Genomic DNA, 17,792 nt, shown 5'->3' on the forward strand with positions numbered 1-17,792 from the left:
GGCTGAAACAGGAGAGCCAGCGAACCTCAGCCCGGCAGCCGGTCCTCATGTGGAGAGGAGACGCGCGCAGCCGCCGGCGGCGGCGCTGCTGCTGATTCATCCCCTAGAGCATCTCGCAGGCCACCGCGAGGGCAGCCGACCAGCTCCGGACTCTGGCAGCAGGTTGCAGCCGCTGGTGCAGGAGCCTCGCGGGCAGCAGGTGAGGACCCGCTCTCCTTCCTCTTGCCCCCAGTCGTCCGTGGGCGGTGGCCCCAGGACTGAGAGAGGGGCGTGCCCCCGGCTTGCAAAGCAGTCATGCCCGTGTGACGCGCCCGCCTCCCCCTCTCTGGTGCTAGCCACGCTTGCTCGCCTCTGCCCGTCTCCGGGGCTTGGGCCGTTCCACCCTCCGCGCCGAGCCGCTCTCTCCGCCGGCGCAGCGATGGAGGAGGAGCTGAAGTGCCCCGTGTGCGGCTCGCTGTTTCGGGAGCCCATCATCTTGCCATGTTCCCACAACGTCTGCCTGCCTTGCGCCCGAACCATCGCGGTGCAGCCCCCGGACGGCGAGCAGCACCTGCCCACGCCCGGGGCGCCGCCTGCTGCTCGCTGCCCTCGGCCTCCTCGAGCTCCATCACGTGCCCGCAGTGCCACCGCAGCGCCTCCCTGGACCACCGCGGCCTGCGCGGCTTCCGGCGCAACCGACTGCTAGAGGCCATCGTGCAGCGCCATCATCAGGGCCGCGGGGCCGCGCACGGGGCGTCCGCAGCCGCTGCCGTGGCCGTGTGCCAGTTGTGCGACCGCCCCCCGCCCGAGCCGGCCGCCACGCTCTGCGAGCAGTGCGACGTGCTCTACTGCGCTGCCTGCCAGCTCAAGTGCCATCCATCCCGTGGACCCTTCGCCAAGCACCGCCTGGTGTCGCCGCCGCCGCCGCCGCCGCGCGCGCCCGCCGAGGCCGCCTCTGCGTCTCCAGGCGCCGCCCAGGGCGCCCCCAGCGCAGGAGGAAGCTGCAAGAGCCCGGGTGCCACCGGCGCCGGAGCGGCGGGGGGCGGCGCGGCCCGCAAGTACGCTACGTGCCCTGACCACGAAATGGAGAACTACAGCATGTATTGCGTGAGCTGCCGAGCTCCGGTGTGCTATCTGTGCCTGGAGGAGGGCCGGCACGGCCAGCACGAGGTGAAGCCGCTGGGGGCCATGTGGAAACAGCACAAGGTGAGCGCCCGCGGGGCAGGGCATGGGGCACGGACGCCAAGAAAAGGGCGCTCCGCTTCGTTAAATAAGCTCCAAGTACTCTGAGCTGAGTGTTGGAGATGGGAAGGGCATGGAAGGAAGACACCCTAGGTCCCCTCGCGCCTGAGGCTTTATGATTCCACCCAAAAGTCGTCTAGAATGCAGAAGCAGGATTCGTTCACTCCCCAAATTGACTAATAAATTACCTTGATGGCCCCTCTGGGTTTATGACACCTAGGGCCCCCTTCCTCCCTCTAAAAAGTTCATATATATTTTTTTCTTTTCTTTTTTTCTTTCTTTTTATTCTAAGTACAAGTCTTACCACCTGCTTGCAGGAAAATGTCTGATGCCACCCGTGCTTGGTTAATCTTCTCTGAAGGCAGGAAGGATTCTATCCCAACTCTCAGTGAAGGGATACACTATCTCCCTTAGAGCAGAATTCCCATCAGCTTCTAGAGCAGAAAGTTTCCTACTCTCTCAGCTAGTCTCCAGCACTTTCTAACCCCAGAATGCCTCTCAGCTTAAAGGGAAGATGTAATTCTTCCTGCGCCTTATTTGAGACTTCGGGCGTGTGCCCTGTTAAGGAGGGAACCCACTGAGAGACCTTCTCTTCCTGGGACTCCAGGTGGCAGGAGTGCGGTGGAGTAAGCACTTAGTAGGACAGCCAGGCGCACTCATCTGCTGGCCGCTGAGGGCCATCTTTCCAGGGACTTTCCTGCAGGTGCCACCTCCCAAGTGGGAAGGAACAGCCGCTACAGGCAACTCGCACACACTCGTGGTGGCCAGTGTATCCTCATAGCTGACACCGAAGGAGAGAAGCCTTCAAACTCAGGGCAGGCCCTCGATCAGACCCCAAGGCAAGAGTGGGGTCAGCTTTTCTACCATTCACCTTAATTTCCTACTCAAAGGCCAGGCCGTGCAACTGGACTCACTGCCGAGGTCAGTGATCCGGGTCCTTTGTTCAAGGACTCCAACTGCAGATTTGGACGTTTATCACTCAGTATCCTCTTTCCAGTAAACTCTTACCCCACAAAGAGGCAGGAGATCTCCAAATAGCCCAACAGGAAGTATGTATTCTGACTGAGGAGGAAAAACACGGGAAAGTAAGGCAACTTGCTATGGTCCTCTCATATCATCCAACTGGAAATGGACAAAAAGGGGAGCATAGATGGGAGGAGAAGAAGGGACCAACCATTCATACTATAGATTTATTACATACAGTTACTGTATAATTTCTGCTACAACATGCCTGTTGTTACTTACTGTAACTCAACATTTTCAAACAAAAAAATTGGGAAAGAACAAATGAGGAACACTTCAGAAATCCACCTCGGAAAGGGAAATTTGCATAGTAGTTCAGAAAAGGGCGATCTGGAGTCAAATCCCTAATTCTAGAGCAGCGGTTCTCATTTGGGAACAGTTTCACTCCCCCTCCAGGACATTGCCCATGTCTGGAGACAACTCTGGTTATCCCACTTAGGAGTTGCTACTGGCATCTAGGGGTAGAGGCCAAGGAGGCTGCTAAACAGGCTACAGGGCACAGAAAACCTCTGGCAAAACAATAACCCAGAACAATATCAACAGTGCCTCTGAGAGAAACCCTGTTGTAAGTTACACAGACCGGGATCCAGATCTCAGCATTTGTAATTGACTTGCTGCAAGCGTTTAGGCACAGTTTGAAGCCCACGGAATAATATCTAACTCAGATAATTGTTGTTGGGAGTAAGTATAATGCTGTGTGTTTAGCCTCTGGCACAGCACCCAACTCACAGTAGCCGACATATATTATTTATCATTATTATTATTATAGTGTTAAGACCACCAAACTTGCAGAAAGCTATAGGGCAGTAGCAAGGGGTACTTCTTTGACTTCAGTGACTTGGTAACCTGGTGAACACATGAGCTGGTAGTGTTTACCTTGAGTCCTAAAATAGCTTGGAGCAAAATGAGAATGTCTGCTGAGTGAGTTATCATTCATATGACATTTTGTTGCATATTGCTTCAGGGTAATTGTAGCTGCCTTGCTTATTTCATCTTTCAAGTGAAGAGAGTCATTTTACAAATAAAGAACTCCTTTGCAAAGAGGCTGTGATCAATTACCAAGACAAGGTTCACATTCAGATTTTAGGAGCTGGTGAATTTTCGCAGCCTAGAGGGCTAGAACTAATTCCGGGTGTTGTCAGCCAAACTTTTAGACTTAGTGAAGAGTGGAAACCAAAACGCGTTGAGATGAGTTTGCAGTCTTAAAAGAGATTAAGCCTCTTACCTGGAAAAGTGAGTTGGATAATGCCCAAATGGTTTCAAGAACCAAGATCATGCAGGGAAAACATTGGTCGTCCTTGATTTGGTGTCCACAGCAGTTTTATAACATTTCTATCTGAAGAAATATGGAAAGAATATGGGATATTTGCTCAATAGAGTGGGACAGTTATCTGTGGGAAACACAGCTAAGCAGAATCTAAATGTCTCAATTTAATGCCACGTCTTCAGGGAACTAAGACATCCTCTTAAGTCCAGAAGGAATTCTCTGAGATACTTTTGTGAAAAGCTGTTTTCAAGAATGAGAAGAAGTTCTGCTGTTCTCTTTCAGCAGGTGCTGTTTTTCTACAGAAAGGGAAATCATTCAGTGCTTCTTATGAGCATCTCAGCTAGGGGCTGGAGATCAAAAGATAACAGAGGGAGCCTTGATGGACCGTTTGGTCTTGCTTTGCGGGCAGGCGTCTAGACCACCATTGTGAGCTGTGAAGGTGATTACTTTTGAAAGATAAACTAGTGCACTCAATTTCACACTCCCACCAGGGCAGTTTAAGTTCTTTAGTAAAACTTAAAAGTCTCTGGATTTTGTTGTTCTTGTCATCGTCGTCGTCTAAAAATCCCAGGAGCCATGACAAAGCTTGGTACACTACCAGAACGAGAATCAGGACAGAAATATTTCCCTAACATCCCTATGACTGGAGAAGCCTTAAACAAAGCTTTAATTCCTCTCTAGCACGACTGGAGCTTGCCATCTCATTAGTGATTCTTAGGGAGAGAGACATGTAAGTGACACTGAAATCTACTTTGAAACAAGATTGATTATCACTTTTCAAAAAAAGTGTAAACGCACTGCTATATTTTAAATGGATAACCAACAAGGACCTACGGTACAGCAGAGGGAACTCTGCTCAATGTTATGGGGCAGCCTGGATGGGAGGGGAGTCTGGGGGAGAATGGATACATGTGTAGGTATGGCTGAGTCCCTTTGCTGTGCACCTGAAACTATCACAACATTGTTAATTAGCTGTACTCCAGTATAAAATAAAAAGTTAAAAGAAAAAACAACAGTGTAAACACTTTAGGTCTTGGCCAAACACATTTTTAGATGATTCTCCTGGAAGAGGATTAATAATTTCAAAGAACTTCTGATGTGAAGAAACCATACGTTGTGAAAGATAGGACAGGGAAGGGAAGCTTTCCATGAGTGCTTTTGTCTTTTTGCCTTTTGATTGTGGAATTCCAATTTTCCTGAAACCAGAAGGAGAGGGTCACTGTGGGATGTACCTCTTCCTAGTGTGACATGTCACAGAATGTCAGCAACCACTGTAATTCCTGCTGGGTGCAGGACTCTGAATTAAACATGGTTAAAAGTTGATTCTTGAACTGAGGAAGGGAACACTGGATAAGCCCTTCCTCAAGTCTTTTGAGGACCGTGGACAATAGAATAGAATAGAATCAAAACAAAAATCTCATTGTACCCCAGGATTACTGTTCCCAATGAGTCAAGCACTTCACAAGAGCAAAGGAGATAGTGAGGTCTAGAAATCACAGGAAAGCCAGGACTTCAGGTTACTCCCATGCCCCAAGGATCTGCCAGAGGATACTTGGCTTCTCAGAAGCCTGGGCCTACCTTATTTTATCAAAGAGATAAAGAAAGGCTTTTAGCCTTTAAAGCGTCAGAGGAAAGACTTCCTCCATTAAAAGAGATAACACATAAGTGCCCAAAGCAGAACGTGTAACCATAACTGTATATGATCATAAGTGTACTTATTCGAATATTTGTAGTACATCATAACACAGGGAATAGATGCGCTTTGTTAAGAGTTACAGAGGTAGAGATGTAGAGATTAACTATCAACCCCAAATTCCAGTTTGCAGAGAAAAAACATTTCTAACATTTTGGAGTTTTTTCTTCTAGAATTCTATTGTATATTTATTTTGTAACTGTCTTTTTTTGGTCTAATCATACCGTGCAAATATCTTTCCTGTCAGTTAATGAACATCACTTTTCCGTTGTAAGGATTTATTATTTTGCTTGATCCACACCCTGATGCTGGGCTCATCTAGGTGTTTTCAGTCTTTTGCTGTTAGGAACATTTTTCAAGTTAAATCCATGCCTTTCTTCTTAATAATCTCCTCAGGTTAAGTTTCTAAATATGGAGTTACTGTATCAAAGGAGAACTGTCTTCCAGACATCTGATTAACGTTGCCAAATTGCCTTGCAAAACGTTTATACCTATTTTTTCTCCCAACAGCAAAATTATATAAAAAATTAAAAATTCATGTAAACAGGGACCATTGGGGAAAACAATAAGGTGGATTGCCTTGTTTCTAGTAATAACTGTTGGCTACTTTCATTACATTATTGTTAGAACTATTTTTTAAAAGGGGATCACAAGTATCTAGATTTTTATATTTTTAAGTACCAGTTAGTGATCTGCCTTCCGTCAAAAACTGCTTTAATAGGCATAACTAGTGCCTGAATAGCCCCTTTTGGATTTTAAGGCCCCTGAAAAGACCAAGCCTTCAGGGCCCATCTAAGGCACTTTAAAAAAATTTTTTTTATTTCTTTATTTTTATTTTTGGCTGCATTGGATCTTCATTGCTGCGCACAGGCTGTCTCTAGTTGCGTCGAGCAGGGGTGTGCGGGCTTCTCATTGCGGTGGCTTCTCGTTGCGGAGCACGGGCTCTAGGAGCGCGGGCTTCAGTAGGTGTGGCATGTGGACTCAGTAGTGGTGGCTCGTGGGCTCTAGAGCGCAGGCTCAGTAGTTGCGGCGTGTGGGCTTAGTTGCTCCTTGGCGTGTGGGATCTTCCCGGACCAGGGCTCGAACCCGTGTGCCCTGCATTGGCAGGCGGATTCGTAATCACTGCGCCACCAGGGAAGGCCCTAAGGCACTTTTGAGTGGGGTCTGAACAGGGAAAAAGAGGGTTAGGTAGAGAGAAATGCTTGGCAAAAATCTTCTGGGGGGTCTGAAGTCTCTATCTCTGTGGCTAATCGCTGCAAGCCGAGAGTTGCTAAACAAATCCATCAGGGCCCTCAGAGCATGCGTCTGAGTGGAAGCCTGGATTTTTTGAGATGTTGAATCCTTCACCAACTCTGAAGCTCTGGGAAATGAAGTGCATAGGCTGGCTTCTGTTCCATCTGCCGCAGACTGTCAGAACCAATGGCAAGTCTGCTTAGACCCCTGGAAACGTGAGCTGACGCCAATAAGTAGTGGCTGCCGCGTCTTCTGAAACCACCCTCTGTGTTAACATCACCACTGTCTTTAAAGCCACTGGGGCTGTAGCCTGCCTTGTGCTTGGATTTAATTCCAAGGAGCTCAGTAACTCAGGAGCAACTATTAGAAAGAACCCCTGTGTTACAAGCTTTGAAGTCCATGCTTTCCTCATCATTCCACACATCTGGAAAACAAAAAGTGGGTTTGACAGAAGGCAAGAACCCATAACTTGAATTGCTTTTCTCTTCTCTTTGAAGATTATTTATGGAGTATCAGGGTTCCGAATTGAGGAGGACCTTAGAAATTGTGAAAGGACAACCCCATGTGACTACTGAAAAATGTGTTTCGTACTGTACGCTCTGGTGGTCACTCCATGGCTAAGCTGTTCTATTTTTAGCCTGCAGTGGGAGGTCCTTTATCTGGGTCGAGATTCTTGGTGGATGGGACCTTACTTGTGGATGTCAGTGAAATGGACTGTCCTAGAGGAGAGGGATCTCTCAATCTCTGAGACTGCCTAGAGGGGTCAACAAGCTGGCACACCGCCTGCTTCTGTAAATAAAGTTTTACTGGAACACAGCCATCCTCCTTTGTTTACATTTTGCCCATGGCTGCTTTGGGCTATAACGGTTGCTTTTGGTAGAGTTGAGTACTTGTGACCAGAGATCGGCAGCCTGCAAAGCCGAAAATATTTACTCTCTGGTTCTTTATGGGGAAAAAAATAAAAATAAAAGCGCCGACTTCTAGACTAGGACCTCGTGACTCAAAGCGAGGTCCGAAGAGTAACAGAAGCAGTGCCGGGAGCTCGCTGCCGATGCGGACTCTTGAGACCCGCCACAGCCCTACCGACTCATGGTTTGAATTTAGCAAGATCCCTAGTTGATTCAGATGGACGTTCAAGTTTGAGAAACCTTGACGGGAATGCTTTGGGGGCTCCAGGGCGCTGGGCCCAACACTGTAACTGTGGAAGTCATCTCCAGCAGTGTGAAGTGGACTCTAGGGGGTCCCGGAGGTTTGAACCAGAGTCTTAATTACGCTGGGAATCTTCAGGTTCACCGAATTCTGGGTGCTGGGAGGCAATATGGTGCTCAAAGACCACCTGACCCAGAGGTGGGCGGGAACCTCTGAGGGGTGGTGGTGCTGTCTGAGCCCTCCTGGGCCAGAGCGTAGGTGACTCATGAGAAGGGAATTCTGGGCAGACGCTCTTTGCTGCTTCCCTGGGTTAGAACAGAAACGTATATACTGCTGTTTGTATCTCTGGGTTTCCTTTGGGTTTGTGTCTTCGTCGTTCTACAAAGGAGCAAAGCGGGTGCTCTGTCCACTCTTCAGGCAGTTTTAAAGGTCCTGGCCAGAGGGTGGAGGAGATTGGAACTCTCAGAGCCGTGAGGCCTGAAGGAGCAGGAGAGAAGCAGGCAGGTATTGCGGGGCTCTCATGAGTTCACCCCTCCCCGCTTGGCATTTCCCCTTCCTAGGTAGCCCGTTTCCTAACAGAGACCATAAACCCCAGCATCCTCCTTTTGCAGCTGAGGAATGTGAGGCTGAGGGGCTTTCTACAGTTGCACAGCAATTTATGAAATGATTCTGTAAAGACATGATCGATTCCTCCCTTGTACATTTTGATGAACTAAAAATAACAGGATGCTCTGCGTATCTGAACAAAAACAGGTGCCTAGAGCATTCCCTAAAGAGTAATGAGGTATGGAAAAAATACAGGGTTAGCGGACACCTAGTCTAGACAGTGGGGACAGAGCGTGGGGCAACAGCCCCTCCCTTATTCAACTGATACGGGCAGCAGAAAAGGGAGATGAAAGGTTGAGGAGGACACAGTTCATCCTGTTCGGAGCAAAGAGGATAAAAGAACTTGAGTGCTGGAGGGAATCTCAAAGATCAGATGGCTCTGTCTCTTCATTTTTCATGTGGCTGTAGAGGGAAGAAGTGGTTTGCAGGGAAGAGTAGTCAAGGATCCACAAGGGACAGAAACAGATGAGAGAGTTGGAAGGGGTCTAAATGACAGATGTAACAGACGGGAACCTGGACCCCTCCAGCAGGAGAGTCTGGGCCTTGGTCACATGTGCTCTGAAAAGTCTATCCAGACTGCACAGTTTAAAAAACACAGGTCAGGGTTGTGTTAGGAAAGTTTGGCAAATACTTGTACTTTTCCAATCTCCCAATTCTTCCTTATCGTTTGATTCTGGGTGATAATCCATAAAACCAAGAAACCAATAAAATATGAATAATCATAAATGACAGCCCTCTTTAAAACAGAGAGTTGTGGCTTACATCACTCCATAAATAACGTGTTACCAAATGTCTGGCTACCTATCAGCTGAGCTGTGTACCCACAGGACTAAAAGTCAGCTCTAGCACTCACTGAGGATAACTTAAAAACTGGTGACGCCTCTTGACCTGTAAGTCGTTTCCCTGAGCTTATGCCGCTAATGAGTACTTATTCTTCAATCGACCTAATTCCTTATTCAGTCAACACTTAAGTCTTCAGTGCCGGTATCCTACCAGGCACCACCATAAGCACCAAGGCCATGGAAGGGCATGTTCTTTTCCCTCAAAGAACAGAGATCTAGTCACAGGAGAGAGAAAACCAACACATGCATAAACAAGTAAATAAATTGGAGAATTTCAGATAGTAGTAAGTACTACGATGGAAGTACAATAATGTGATAAAAAGCAGTTGGGCAGACTTCTTCAGGGGGAAGGTTGGAAAAGCAAGACTTGACGGTTGGCTGAGAAGTAACCAGCCCAGCACACTTCTGAAGGCAGCTCGCTTCACAGGGAGAGGAAGAGCCGAAGAACCGAGAACGGGAGTTGGGGGACCCCCACTGTGTTTGAAGGACAGAAACGTGCCTTTGCAATACAATGAAAAAGGTGGATAAGGTACAGGAGCAGAGACACAGGGAGGGCCCAGACGACGCAGGGCCTGGCAGCCCACAGGGAACAGATGGGATTTTATGGTAAATGCAAAGAGAGGTGACCAGAGGACTTTAACCTGGGGAGTGATGTTTATTTTTTTTAAATATATACGTATTTTAAATGTATTTATTTGGTTGCACTGGGTCTTAGTTGTGGCACGTGGGCTCCTTAGTTGTGGCACACAAACTCTTCATTGCAGCACGCACGTGGAATCTAGTTCCCTGACCAGGGATCGAACCTGGGCCCCCAGCATTGGGAGCGTGGAGTCTTAAGCACTGTGCAACCAGGGAAGTCCCCTATTTTTTGAAAGATCTTTCTGACTGCAGTTGGGAAATGTGTGGTAGGGGGACAAGAGTAGGGGAAGGAAGACCACTCCCTAGGCTATGAGAGTCACTTGGGCTGTAAATATGGGGGCTTGAACTAGGAGGGAGGCAGCAGGAATGGAGAGAAGTGTATACATGCTGCCTGGGGTTCTCTGAGCTTCTTGGACTCCTGGTCTGATGTCTTTTATTATTTTTGGAAACCTTTTGTCTGTTATCTCTTCGGATGATTCTTTTGCTCTGCCCTCGGTCTCTCATACTTCTGGGATTCCAATTACATGTATGTTTCGTTGTTTGATATTGTTCCACGTTCTTGGATGCTCTGTTCTTTTTCCTGTAGTCATTCTTTCTGTCTGTTACAGTTTCATTCATTTCTATGGACCTGTCTTTAAGTTCACTGATTCTTTCCTAGGCTGTGTCAAGTCAACAGATTAGTCCCTTTCCATCTTCTCAGTTGTTCTGACCCTTCCCCAGCAATAGGAAGCCTTGAATGGTCTGGACCCAGGCCTGTTTCCTGCATCTTCTCCAGGAAGATTGGGTTTTTTCTTTTCCCTATCTCCAGCCACGTGGGGTCTTCACTTTGCTCAGGGGGGAGGGGAGGAGAGACAGGATTTGCCGCTTGGCCCCAGTGGCTTAAGGTTTTTTTCTGGCGGGGATAAGGGTCCTGGTAGGGCTTTGTACTTTCCTGTGGTGACTGTCACATCTCTCCTTCAAACCAGCTCTGCGGTGCAAATGTTTCCCTTTTTTAATCTAGTAGGCACTTTAGATTGTGCAAATGGTCAGGTTCCACTTTCCTCTTTGGTCGCTAAAATGCTCAGAGCCAAATATTTTGTGTGTACACAATGGATGTAATTATGTTATAAATTTTGAGCCTCATTTCTGGCTCCATTTTATGCTCCCATCCTTGGTTTTCTTTCTTTTAAGTTATGCAACCTTGAATTCTGTAGACCCTTGCAAGCTGCCTTAAATCCCTTCTGAACTAACTAGGTTAATAAATAAATGAGTCACCTGCTTGAATAAAACCACAGGGAGCAAGAAACTTCTGGAAAACCTCATTAAAGTGGTCCCCTACTGGGACTTCCATGTTGGCCCAGTGGGTAAGACTCTGCACTCCCAATGCAGGGGGCCCGGGTTTGATCCCTGGTTGAGGAACTAGATCCCACACGCATGCCGCAACTAAGAGTCCGCATGCTGCAACGAAAATCCTGAGTGCCGCAACTAAGACCCGGCGCAGCCAAAATAAATATTTAAAAAGAGGAAAAAAAAAAAAAGATAGTTCCCTGCTTCTGAGCAGTGCCCAGTCACTGTTACAAAAGCTAAATACTGTTTGAAATGTTCAGATCAATGAAACAGGGACTTTCCCAGTCACTGGGACACATGACTGTTCCCTTCTCCCTTTTAGTCCCTTGTAATAAAGAAACTCCAAAATGTGCCTGGTGTTGACAGGTTCAGGATCATGTGTCCAGGTTCACCACATACCTCAGTTTGTTTTGAGGGTGTGATTATCACCTCTCAAACTGGCTTCCTGTACACGGATTTGCAGCTTATCACTGATGAATATTTGTCCTCCACACAGCCAGGCAGGGTTCCACCCCTCTAACTTGTTGGGAATATGAAGATGTTCAGAGGGGAAGTCAGGGCACATTAAGGCCAGAAGACCCTGCTGAGGGGTGTCAGGAACCACAAGAGCTTTGAGATTTTTGCCTGTGTACAAGCCAACACATGCTCTTGCCACTGTTCATGGATGTGGGCAGATGTGAGACTCCTGGGTCGGAGTTGGAGAACAGTCTTATCACTCAACGGCAGCAGCAGCAGTCAGAGAATCGGCATGTCTGTGCCGTTCCCCGGAGCCCAGTTCCCCCAGGGTGATGTGAAGCGAGCCAGATGACACCCACACACACAGTAGGTTGCATTACAGAAGAGGAACCTCAGCTCAGGGAGGCTGAATCTTCTGTAAAATGCAGTGAGCACCGAGCTCTTCGCTCCAGAGGGAGACAGCAAGTCTAGTTTCCAGAGTTGTTTCTGCAGACATCCCTGGAAAGATAGCCAGAACAAAGAACAATCAGTGCCTCGCTGACAACACTTGTAAAAACCCAAGAGAGCAAAGTTATCTCCCAACAGGAAGATTAAGTCAAAATGCAGGTAGTTCCTCAAGTGATTTCTGCTTGTATACATCATGGGTAACTTCTCCAAGCTCCTCTGGTTCTCCGAACTCCTTGCTTCGGTTGGGGTACCCAGACCTCGGGGTTTTTCTGGATGGTGTGATGTTGATGGTGGTGAGGAAGGTGGTGGAATGTCTGTGGTGTGGGCCACAGGAAGTCTGAGGACAGCTAAGGTGGCTTTCATTCCTGAGTCCATTTGTGTCTCCTCTAGCATGTGAAGGACAGACAGCATCTCATGACTCTTTATGATGCAACTGAAACATTCCACTGGACAAGCATGCCTTGGGCACCTGCTGTAACCCACAGGCTGTGCCGAGGGCTGTGGATACACTTGAAACAGGCTGCAGGGAGCTCACAGACGCCTGGAAGAGAGGATGATTTTACTCCAACCTAATGTTTGCACAAACAATATAAAAAAGTGGAATAAGTGCCGTATTTGTCACGTGAATAAACTGATGAGGGACGAGATGGGAGAAGGTAGTTAATTCCGCCTGGAGATTTGCAAGGGGAAGGGGAAAGGGTAGTGAGCGGGAGGTTAAGTAGAAGATCGTGTGTGAGCTGGGGTCGTGAATGATGGGTAGTTTTATTAGTTGGGAAAGAAAGGAGAGACTTAAATGTACAGCACTGTGTGAGATGTTAAAAAAGATACTGAAAATCGAGTTCCTACTTTGAAACAGCTCATTATCTGCTGGTCGAGCACCAGGGATGAACGTACATTCACACGAAGCCGAGGGACCTTGAGAACCACGACACCACTTCTGATAAAAGTGGGGGAACTTGAATTACCCATCCTTTAGCATCTGAGACTCACAGAAAACATTCGGGATCTGGAGAGAGTGGTGAGAGAATGATGGGAGAAACGGATTCCAGAAGCCACATGTAAAGGGACAGCTAGCTTGAGAGCCTAAGAAAGATTTAAACGTTGGCTTCATTTAAATTTCAGGGAAGAACAGGGGTAGCCTGGCTATAATCCCTTTGAAGGTTCTTGCAAATTTGCTTTCTTCTCCCAGGTTGTTATATTTATCCTGTTTGCCAGTAAAACCTGGCAGCAAAACCCTTTTGAACATCTCGATTTGCTTTGCTAAGTTAAGAGGAGAAGGGGGCCAAAAAAGAAGTGAGGAAACTGTATGGGAAAAGAAGGAGTAAGGCAACGGCAGAAGGAACTTGGGAAAAGGTTGATAAAGACGGCGATCTTGCACTGGTCATTAGCTCTAGCCTTTTAGATGGACAGGAGGGCCCGTCTCTCCATTTCCTCACAAGAAATAAAGAACAGTACCAGAGCGCAGATAACTGGGGCTAAACCCTAAGTGTAAATGGGCGCAGGGCAGAGTCAGATCGATGGCAGGCTGCAGGGAAGGCTGTACGGAGGGGATTGGAGCTGAGCTGGGTTTCAAAGTGCTGGGAGGATTTGGAGAGGTGAAAGGAAGGAGGTATCCAGACAGGAAAGGAGAGTGTCCTTTTCTGTAATTCGATCATGGATAGAAAGCTCTAAGACACGTCCTCATGATCGTTGTAAAAACCATCCTATTATGGTTGCCGGTGACTGAAGTTGGCCTGATCCCAGTGAAGAGGCAGTTTGGGTTACGGGTGATAAAAAACATCACCTGGCTTTGCCCCGTGTATGGCCTTTGTACAAGTACAAAGTCAGGATTCTGGTCTGGGGACTTTGTGCGCCCACCGTCCTATCCCAGGCTGGTTTGCTACCACTGGAACATGATCTGAATGACTCTTTTTTTTTTTGCAAATACCTCTTTGAGATCCTGCTTTCAGTTTCTTTTTTTTAATAAATGTATTTTATTTATTTATTTTTGGCTGCGTTGGGTCTTCGTTGCCGCGCGCAGGCTTTCTCTAGTTGCGGCGAGCGGGGGTACTCTTCTTTGCGGTGCGTGGGCTTCTCATTGCGGTGGCTTCTCTTGTTGCGGAGCACGGGCTCTAGGCGTGCGGGCTTCAGTAGTTGTGGCACACGGGCTTATTTGCTCCGCGGCATGTGGGATCCTCCCGGACCAGGGCTCCAACCCACGTCCCCTGCGTTGGCAGGCGGATTCTTAACCACTGCGCCACCAAGGAAGCCTTTGTACTCCCAGTACCCAGCAGAGCATCTGGCACCCAGTAAGCCACACGAAGCATCTATTTAATAAGTGAATGGTGACAACACGAAAATGTATTCTAATATCAACACTGTAAATGACTATTCCAGTGGGGTCCCTTTTAGCTTCATGGAACAGAGTGATTCATGCAGGAGGGGGCACTCCAGGGAACAGTGTGGAAAATGAGGGCAGGAGGAATTATGCATTTTTCTGGACCCCTTATTGAAGAGAGCCATTCACACTCATTAGCATGGCACACCCCTCCCCCATTAGATGAGCTAACGGTTTTGGAAACAATCAGCTGATCTAGTGGGAGGACAGAAGCCAGCTGGAAATACCGGTGGGATTTTTCCCAGATGTTAGCTGTTACATCTTGTCCAGAGAACAAACCGAGTCTCAGTTTACTAGACTGCCATTCCCGAACTCTTTAGTGCTCCAGAGGTAGCAGAATGCGTTGAATAAGAAAGTTCGTTTTAGAGACAGCTCTCCTAAAACTCTGCCACTTGCCAGGGAGTGAGATCACGCATTTTAAGAACTCATGACGGGGGACTTCCCTGGTGGCACAGTGGTTAAGACTCCGCGCTCCCAAGACAGGGGGCCCGGGTTCGATCCCTGGTCAGGGAACTAGATTCCACACGCATGCCGCAACCAAGAGTTTGCGTGACGAGGAAGCCCGCGAGCTGCAGCTGAGGAACCCACCTGCCACAGCTAAGACCCAGCGCAACCAAATAAGTAAATAAAAGGAACTCGTGGCAGTGCACACCACAGAGTAAGGGCTCGGTGAAAGAAAGCCAGAATCATAATCGGCCCCATCATCGTGATTATTGTGAGTGTCAAGGCCAAGCACGGTGGGAAAGAAGAGGCGACTGTTTCAGGGTCTGAGGTTGTTCCCAAGAGCCCTCTTGTGGGAGGGCTGAGACGCAGCCGTCACCCTAATGACGCAGTTGTCCCTTGGTGGGGCCTCTTCACCACACCACATGAACAGGTGCTAGAGAGGTCTATCCTAAGACTGCCCGGACCAACCTTCTGGTCGTCACTGACTGATATCATGGGAAGGATCTGGATTGAAATCAAAAGCTCTGGGTTCAGTTTGGAGCTGTGTCTTGAGATAGGTCTCTTAATGTCTCTCAGCCTCGGTTTCCACACTTGAAAGGTATGAGGACGAAGCGAGATGAAGTAAAGGTTCGCATGGTAGCTGCAGGGCACTCAGTTTATTGTAACCCCCGACCTCTTTCCTGAAGGTACAAGCAGCTTGGCCACGTCCCCTCTTCTCTAAAGAACCCAAAGCCCACTTTATGGTGTAGAGAAAGACTGTGTGTAATATGATTCCATTTAGTGAATATATATGAAAGAACATGCTTTAGAATAGGAATAAAAACAGCTGTGCATAGGGTACTAGTTTCCTGGGGCTGCTGTAACAAATTATCACAACCTGGGTGGCTTAAAGCAACCAAAATTTATTGGCTCACAGCTCTGGAGGCTGCAAGTCAGAGATCAAGGTGTCACAGGGCCACGCTGCCTCTGAAGGCTCTGGGAAGCCTTGATCCAGGCCTCTCTCCTGGCTTCAAGGGGTGCCTTGGCTTGTGGCCACATAACTCCAGTCTTGCCCCTGTGTGTGTGTGTGTGTGTGTGTGTGTGTGTGTGTGTGTGTGTCTGTGTCCAAATTTCCCTTTTTCTAAAAACATCAGTCATACTGGATGAGGGGCCAGTCTACCCCACTATGACCTCATCTTAGCTAACTACACCTGCAGTGACCCTGTAAGTCACATTCGGAGGCACTAAGGATCAAGACAGTGAAAGACAATCGCAAGTTACCAACCAGGCAGAGGAAGCCGGTTGTCTCCTCGTACCCTGTGAAAACGCTTGGCTGGACTGAATTTGAATTGTTTTCGAGCAGAGACTAGGCACTCTTAAGGCGAGTGGGAGTTCAGATTCCGGTCGTGGGTCTGGGAGAATGAAGGTTTTGAGGTGGGAGAGGGACTGTGGTGTTGGGTGGGCAGCGAGGGCCCTGGAGACTCTGGGCGGAGAGCAGGAGAGGGGATGGAGGAGAGAGGGGGCTCTCAAAGGGAGCCTTGTCATCCTCGCGACTTTTCCCCGAGCCCTTATGAAGATCACCGCAGTCAATTATGTTGAAAATATTAGCCATCCAGGGTTATAATAAGAAACGGTATTTTTGCATCAAGACATTGTTCTGGAGTTCAAATGTCCTGAAGCAGAGGGCCTTTGGGGAAAAGAGCAAGTGACTGTTTTCAGTTGTCAAGTTGCTTAGCTGCCCAGGGTAGAAATTTCAAATGAGATCTTAGTAACATATGAATTTTTTTAATGAAAGTAACTTTATTGTTTTGTCTAATTATAAAAGAATAATATGCATTATTTTTAAACATTCAGACAATACAGAGGACATGCAAAGAAAAATGTGAAAAATCACCTATACTCTTACAATTCTCACATGTGTGATACACACACACATTTATATAATTACCTTAATAGCGATCATATATATGCCACATATATATATATATATATATGTATATAATTTTTAAATAAATGAGCTCTTCTTACATGTGCTTTTGGTATAATGTTTTTCTTTCCGTTGAACAATCTGTTATGGAGATTGTTCTACATCGATATAGAAACATGTTGCCATTTTAATGGATGGTGGGTATTCATTTATGTGGATAAAACATCACTGATTTAATCATTATTCCTGAACATTTAAGATCACGTACAAATGTTTACTATTTTTAGTAATGCGATGACCGCTCTTGTACATACGTCTCTGGATGCTTATCCTATTATTCCCTTTAGGATAAAGTCCTATACAAACATTAAAACATTTTAGGGATTTATTTCTTACCTCTCCCTGAAATATGAAGCCAGGATCTTGTCTTTAAGAAGCAATTCTTGGGACTTTCCTGGTGGTCCAGTGGCTAGGACTCCACGCTCCCAATGCAGGGGGCCTGGGTTCGATCCCTGGTCAGGGAACCAGATCCCATATGCTGCAACTAAGAGTTCGCAAGTCGCAACTAAGAGTTCTCATGCCGCAACTGAAGATCCCAAGTACCGCAAACTAAAGACCCAGAGCAGCCAAACGAATAAATAAGAAGCAATTCTCAACCGCTCCATGTCTCCCCGGGTGCCATCTTCCTCTCCCGCCCCTCTGGCAAACACTCTCCTGCCAAACCTATCGCACTGGTGTCGGCAGCAGGACGGAGAGAGAAGGCAATGGTAGAAGGAGGGGTTGGGTGACCCAGGGGAAGGAAGAAAAAAGTCACGTGTTTTAATGTGTTATTTGATTTTAATTGTCACAACTAAGTAGGTAGTATAATCCCCAGCATGTAGATTCTAATAAGAGAGTAAGAACTTGCCCAAGAGCACATGGCTAGTAAAGGAAAGCCAAAGTCTGCCTGACTCCAGAGACCGTTTTGCTAGATTTAATTATTTGTTCAAAATATTTTCTGCTCTCCTTGTGGGAAAGCTGTGCTGCTTTCTCCATTGATACAAGGCTGGGCCGTGTAACTTGCTCGGGCAAATGAATGATAGAGGAAGTGATGTGTGCTACCTCCCAGGAGAAGCTTTAACAGCTTTAAGGTGTGTTTCTGCCATAGCTCCTTTTCCTCTGCT

The 17,792-nt window shown here is 47.5% G+C and overlaps 1 protein-coding gene across 1 annotated transcript in view; it reads left to right on the plus strand.

Annotated features, from left to right (window-relative positions):
- The first annotated feature begins 418 nt into the window (after positions 1-418).
- TRIM67 (tripartite motif containing 67) overlaps positions 419-17,792 on the plus strand; it is a 49,760-nt gene continuing 32,386 nt past the window's right edge. The window contains 2 exon segments of the mRNA XM_024765622.1: positions 419-556; positions 559-1,185. Coding sequence (XP_024621390.1) covers positions 419-556; positions 559-1,185 — 765 coding nt within the window.

This window comes from Neophocaena asiaeorientalis, unplaced genomic scaffold, assembly GCF_003031525.2.
Source record: "Neophocaena asiaeorientalis asiaeorientalis breed wild unplaced genomic scaffold, Neophocaena_asiaeorientalis_V1.1 scaffold369, whole genome shotgun sequence".
NCBI classification, from domain to species: domain Eukaryota; kingdom Metazoa; phylum Chordata; class Mammalia; order Artiodactyla; family Phocoenidae; genus Neophocaena; species Neophocaena asiaeorientalis.